General features: G+C 60.6%; 1 protein-coding gene across 1 annotated transcript in view; it reads right to left on the bottom strand.

The window, feature by feature from the left end:
- Window positions 1-2,811, bottom strand: part of TONSL (tonsoku like, DNA repair protein) — a 13,542-nt gene extending 10,731 nt beyond the window's left edge. Inside the window, exons 1-7 of the mRNA XM_077758114.1 lie at window positions 2,732-2,811; window positions 2,544-2,639; window positions 2,187-2,329; window positions 1,412-1,595; window positions 932-1,061; window positions 588-759; window positions 405-519 (exon numbers count right to left, since the gene is read on the bottom strand). Coding sequence (XP_077614240.1) covers window positions 405-519; window positions 588-759; window positions 932-1,061; window positions 1,412-1,595; window positions 2,187-2,329; window positions 2,544-2,639; window positions 2,732-2,756 — 865 coding nt within the window. The 5' untranslated portion in view covers window positions 2,757-2,811. The remainder of the gene's footprint in view (window positions 1-404; window positions 520-587; window positions 760-931; window positions 1,062-1,411; window positions 1,596-2,186; window positions 2,330-2,543; window positions 2,640-2,731) is intronic.
- Between the last annotated feature and the right edge of the window lie 3,704 nt (window positions 2,812-6,515).

The following is a 6,515-nucleotide window of genomic DNA, read 5'->3' as shown; positions in this document are numbered from 1 at the left end:
AAAGAGCCAGCGGTGAGAAAACGCATCTCGTGGGCTTGCTGCACAGATCGGAAAACTAACAACTGACAACCTGAAGAAGTGCCTGGCTTACCAGGGGAGCTACTAGCGGCTGCCACGTGTCAGTCCTCACGGGCCACACGTGCCGTCTGCTCTCCCGTTCTCCTTGGCAACACTTTCGTCTCCACTTTGCCAGTGAAGATCCTGGCTCGTCTATAAATGCCCAGCCAGCCTCCTGAGCACCCTCAGCCCCCCTCTGACACACCGTGCTGAAGACTCAGAGAAATGGGGGGCTCTCTTCCCAACAAGAAGGGGGTGGGGAGTAGGAAAAGGCCCCACACTGATGTTGCCACCTCCTCACTCCTTCCGGGGAAGTCCAGCCCCTCAGGTCCCCTTCCAAGGCTCACCATACTTAAGGGTCCGGCAGATCGCTGCCTTCTGCAAAGGCTTCTGAGAGCCCAGCCTGTAAGCTTTCTTCAGGGTTCTTTTGGCAGCCAAAAAATCCCCAAGGTCTTGGAAAATCTGGGGGGCAAAGGAAGGTGAGATGGCAGGCTCCTTGGAGCCCGAGCCCCTCGGTAGACAAGGCCCACCTGCGAGATGAGCACACAGCACTCGCTCTCCATGAGCTCCTTCCTCAGGACGCGTGCACATTCACGGGCCCCCTCCAGGCAGCGCATGGCTTGGGAGTGCTGCCCTCTGCGCCAGTAGATGGCACCCAGGTTGTAGCGGGCACGGAATAGGTCCTCATAGAGGTGGTTCTGCCTGTGGGAGGTGACAGGGCTCAGCGTGCCTGGGGGGGGGGGGGCGGCAAGTGCTGACGCACAGCTGCTGATGCTAAGCCGAGCCTGCGCCACGCCACAGACGTGCCAAAGGTGTGCGGGGAGGGCAGGCGGGGCTCTCAGGAGGCTTCTTCCTCTAGGGGTGGAGGCCTTACTCGGCAAGGAAGATGCTCTTCCGAAAGTAGTCGTTGCATGGGGCCGTCTGCTGCAGGCTCTCGAAAGTGAGGCCCAGGTTGAGGTAGAGTCGGGTCCTCATCTCGCTCAGCTCTCGCTTGGTCAGTGTCCCTAGAAGATGCCCCCACAAACCCTTAGCGCCTCATCCCCACTTGGGTCTAGCTCTGGGTCTGTGCAGCCTCTCCCCGACCCCTCCTGCTGCCTCTCCGTGGTACCAGGACTCCTGTTATAGACAGAGTGGAAGGACACAGAGCAGACAACACCCACACGTGACGCTGTGGGGACCATGGGCCATGCACCTCCTCACGGGAGACTTTAAGGACAGAGCTCAGCCTTGCAAAGGGTGGGCCCAGGCAGGCGGAACCCTCCATACAGACAGGGCAGACACTGGAGCTGCGGCCGCCTCTGCGAGCAGGCCAGGGGGCAGAGGTTAGGGAGGCCCGGCCTCCGAGGGCCCTCACCCTGCAGCTTCTCGTCCACAATGGCCAAGCTCTTCTCAAAGGCAGTCTGTGCCTGCAGCAAGGCGTCCTGTGACTGGCAGTGGTCATAGATGTCCAGGTAGGTGCGGCCAATGGTGGCCCAGGCCCTCTGCAGCTCAGTGTGATTAGACAGGGAACGGGCCAGCTCCAAGTAGCGGTGCTGGTGCTGGGGTGCAAAGGAATGGCCATTGTGAGCCAGCCCCCACCTCACGCAAATCCCGTATGTACTCTAAGAGGTGCCTACCTCTGCCCAGGAGAACCCCCTACGCCCCTCAAGTCCCCACAGGGCAGGCCAAAGCCAGGCTGCGCATGTCCCATATCCTCTGTGCCGTGGGCGCCCTGTGGTGACAGCGGTGCCATGCTCCAACCAGCCAACGTCATCATAGGGAGGAGACACTGAGTGGGAGTTAGCTGGGCTGCTGCAGCCCCCCTCGCCAGGACCAGAGCAGGTCCTTTGTGGACAGTGGGTCCCAACCCCCCGGCTGGCCCACAAACACAGCTCAAGTGTTATGTTCGTCAATGGTTTCTGGGGCCAGGCTTCCAGAACGGTCTATGATGTGCCTACCCAAAGACCAGACAACAATCCCCTGGCACAGGACTGTCTGAAGGGGCCACAACCAGGCGTGTCCCCCTAGCCAGAAAGCCAAGACAGTGAAAACTGTGCTTCTCTCCTCAGAAAGGGACCAGCACAAAGGTGGGCTCTGGAAGGCTGGCTGTGGTCAGCATGGGTGCTGGGGTGGGAGTGGGTTCTGCCTACCTTCAGGGCAACTGAGTAGTCCTCCATCTCAGCCAGTCGCTCCCCGATCTTGCGGTGGGCCACAGCACAGCCCAGAGGGTCGTCGATGCTCTCCAGGAGCTGCAGCTCATGCTGGTGCTCTCGCAGGGCCTCTGCATAGCGGCCTGGGCGGGCGGGCGCGGCAGGCTTCAGCCCTGGCCGGGCAGTCAGCCGGGGGCTGCGAGGGCGAGCGAGGCGGTGGCCGGCCCTGGGCGGCCCGCTCGGCAAGGTTCCCGGGCCCCGGCCCCCCCTCCCTTCCGGCCCTCCAGGGCCCCGACCTCCAGCACCCCAGTTCTCCCGGCCCTGGACCACAACCTGGGCCGGGCGCGGGGCACGCACCGTGGCTGGCTAGGAGCTCCCCCAGCTGGTGGGAGAGGGCGGCCTCGTCCCGCAGCTGCCCGCTTCTCTGGGCCTTGGCCTTGGCCTTGCTCAGCTCTGCAGAGAGAGGGAGACGAGGCCCGGAGGCTAAGCTCCCTCGCCTGAGCGGGCCAGACCCGCTCCTCCCCGCATTCCGCCCGGAGACTCACGGCGAAGATCGCGCTCCACACTCATGATCCGGCAGCCGCGCACCGTGATCCGGACTTCCCGCGTTCCCCGCCGCCACGGCGGCCCCGCCCCCGCCAGGCGCGGGGCATCCCGGGAAATGTAGTCCAGTCGTCCGAGGCATCGTGGGAGCTGTAGTCCGGCTGACGTCCGGTTGGGAAGGACTGTGAGAGGGCGGCGGGAGGGTCGGCAACACCCCAGGCTCTTGGGGTGGCGTGGAAGCTGAGCCCCATCCCTACCCCTGGCTCCGGCCTCGAAGCCGCCCTTGGGGGGGCGGTCTCCTGTGCTCGTTCTGCCGCTAACCACTCGCACACACGCAAAGCCTGCCTGCGTGATGACTTTACTCGGGGGACACACCGCCTTCGTATAAAAGGAGATGAAGGGATCGATGATCGAATACCCTTGAGTACTCGGATACGTCCCTTTTCACAGAGCCCGCGGAACAGCCGCGAATGCAGCCCCAGAGTCGTCACATTCAAGGACACAGACCCCCAGTGTTTTGGGCGGAGAGGGGGGATGGATGTCTTCCAAAGTGAACAGAGCAAGGTACTTCTTCCTCAATGCACACGCGGTGAAATCCTGGGTCTCGGTGCACCCGGGCCGCAGAGGAACAAACACCTGCCATGCCTTCAGTCCCCACTACACAGCACATCCAGCCCCGGGTGCGGTGTGACAAGTCTGGTATGCAGAGCCTCCAGAGGAGGTCCTGAAAGAGTGGGAGATGGTTGCATTTATTTTCCGTGAAGTCAAAACAGACCCAATAGGGTAGAACTCTCAGCCAGCGGATGGACCATGCGGCCCACAGTGGAGGGAGTGATGGAGGGGGTAGATGGGTCTGTGGGTCCGGGGAAGACTGCCCAGGGCCAGTGATGAGGCTGCAGGGGTGGGGCAAGGCCAGGTCTGAGGAACTGCAGGAGATGCGAAGTTGGATCCAGGGAGCCCTCTTTTCTTGGAAGGGTGAAGGGTTCTATGGGTCCCTGGTTGGGGCTGGAGGGTGGGGAGCACAACAGGAGGCCCTGGAACCAAAAGGGCTGCTTGGAGGGCAGGCTGATGGAGTTGAGGAGCACAGTGAGGGTCAAGGTGGAGATGTGGTGGGGGTGAGAGAGCAAGGCCACGGAAGTAGAGACTGGCTCGGCTCAATAGGCCAAGGGCAGAGTGCACCTCTCCCCAGAGCTTCTGGGGAGACAGTGCTGGGGCTCCCCTTCCGACGCCAGCATTCACAAGATGGCTCAGAGAGGACCCCATTCCTCTATGCCTCAGCTTTCCCTCTGGCCAGGCAGGGGTGTGTGCGTGGGGCAATACTGAGCAGGGGCCCGGGGGGGGGGGGGTGCAGCCAGCAGGGGCAGCGCTGAGTCCTGCCCAGGATGCTGCCAGAACCCAGGGAAATGCATCCATGAGGCTGGCTTCCCGCGTAAGGGGACAGACAAAACATGGCTTGAATTGTTTTGAAACTATATAGTCACATACGGAAAATATCCAGAGCACGCAGGCCACAATAGTGACATGTAAGCCATTTCCCACAATGATAAAAACACCTCTCACTTTCCTCTTTAAAACATTTTTATTATTTTTGCAAGTGTCTCACTTGGATGAGTTGAGGGATGTAGTGCACACAGGGGAGAGGTGATGGTGGGTAGAGGGGGGGCAGCTTGCTCTGTGCCCCCAGGCCTCCTCCACATCTGCTGAGGTTGCACCCCCACTCTCTCTAGCTCAGGATGCCAAATGCCAAGGGGCTCTGGAGACCGACCGCTGGTGTTTCCTCCTTTTTAACAACGAGGATGGGACATCCCCAGTAAATCAATTACCCCGGGGAGACACCGCAAGTAGGTCTGTGGCATCACCTTCCAGGAGTGGCTGAGACACACTACAATCTCCCAGGGTACCTGCCTCCACCAGGCTGTATGGCTCAGCTGCTGAGGTGACCGTCAGAGGGTGGGGGGCTGTGCTGGGGATGGTGATGCTGGCATGTATTACCACTCCTCTTGGGCACCCCCAGACATGCCCTTGGGCTGCCAGAAATAGTGGGCTGTATGCCCCCAGCAACCTGGAACCCTGGTGCTGCAGAGCCCAGCCCATCTGCCACCCCCATCCAAGGGCTGCTGGCCCTAGGACTGTGGGGACAGGGCCAGAAGGTCCAGCTGGGGTTGGTTTCTCCCTTCGTGGCCCCTGGACTGGCCCCCTCTGGCAGCCACATACCTGACCTGCATAGAGATGTTGCCTCCCACCCTACCCCACCCAGGAGAGCCTTCAGGCACTGTGCCTCTGCCGACTCAAATCTCTCACACACACACCTAAACACAGGCAGACCAGGCAAGCCTGCCCCTACCCTGGCTCCTCCACAACATGGTCGCTTTGAAATCCAGAAACTCTACAGAGATGGCGTCCTTCCTTGTCCATCCTTGAGAGATGCACAGACGCAGTGACATGGCACCATCCCCTCTACACACGAGACCTGGCACATGGTTACCTGAATATCGTCCTCTGCACCTGCTAGGTAGAGGGGGGCAGCTCTTGAGGACAGTGGGACTCATGCCAGGGTGTGCTGGGGGCCAGGATGCAGGGTCTGTCTTGATGGAGGGTAGGAAACCAAGCATAGCACCTCTGGGTTTCCTCCGTGGCTAGGCACAGATGGCCCTGCAGGACGGGATGCCCCGCAAGCCCCATGCCCTAGACTGGAAACAGGAATCTAAACAGTCTTCTCAGTAGAAGTAAGCGAGCTGCCCTGGGGTGAGAATTGGCTCAGAGGGCTGTCTGAGCTAGGCACTGGGATGAGGCTCTTGCTCTACCCCATGCATGGCTCCTTACCTCCATTTTTCAGCCCCCAACTCGAGGGCCGGGAGAGGGAGGGACCATAAAGGCCAGGCCTGCAGCTCTGCATGCTTACTGGTAGGGCTGCCCCGAGTGCTGAGTCTACAGGGCCTGGAAAATGGAGGGCAAGGCTGGTGTGGGGACAGGGACTGCTCTGAAGCGTGGGATAGACCAGGCCAGGGCCAAAGGGAATGGTTCTTTGGTATTGAAGCAACAGAACCCTATCACAGAAGAGCCATGTCTCCTAAGCAAAGGAGGGGAGCCACGCTTTCCCCTTTCCAGCAGCTCTGAGGGTCTCAAGGTCCTCCAGGCAGAGCTCCTACCCTCTCTGTGAGGCCCCCACACAGGGCCTGCTCACTCACTGCTCACTGAGGCTGTGAAGAGCTCCCTCCAGTGAGAAGCCACGTTGCCCAGGGACTGACCTCTGGGGGGCAGCAGCCAATTCTTGATAGCAGCATGGGGATGGCCGGCCCACTGGAAACTTCAGCCAGCCAGGCTAACTCACTGCCCGCGGCCCCCACAGCTTCCCTCACAGGCTGGGGATGCTGTGCCCTCAAGGCTGAATACAGAAAATAGATTCTCTCTTGCTAAATTTGCATCACTTATAGATGAGCCTGTGAAGAGTTTAATTTTGTTTTCCTGGAAAGAAACAGAATTTCACCCTGCATTCCGAAGCATCTGCTGAGCCCTGGTGGCCAAGTCCTCTCTCTCTGGAGTAGCTGGGGTGTGTGCGCGCGCACGCGCGCGCGCACGCGCGCGCACACTGGGGCTGCTGCAAAACCCCGGCCGTGCCTGCTCCCCTTCCAAGCCTGACAGAGGGGGCAGTATCTCTGAGTCTCTGGCAGGGACCGTGCATGGAGGTGTATGAACAAGGACCTGTGGGCTCTGATCCGCAGGCCAAACCAAAGCTCCCCCGATGTCCAATCACAGCCACACCTTTCCCTCGAACAAAACAGAAAG

The sequence above is a fragment of the Crocuta crocuta genome, unplaced genomic scaffold (genome assembly GCF_008692635.1).
Source record: "Crocuta crocuta isolate KB4526 unplaced genomic scaffold, BGI_CrCroc_1.0 scaffold327, whole genome shotgun sequence".
NCBI lineage: Eukaryota > Metazoa > Chordata > Mammalia > Carnivora > Hyaenidae > Crocuta > Crocuta crocuta.
The sequence above is the reverse complement of the archived record's forward strand: the minus strand, read 5'-3'. Positions and strand labels throughout refer to the sequence as shown.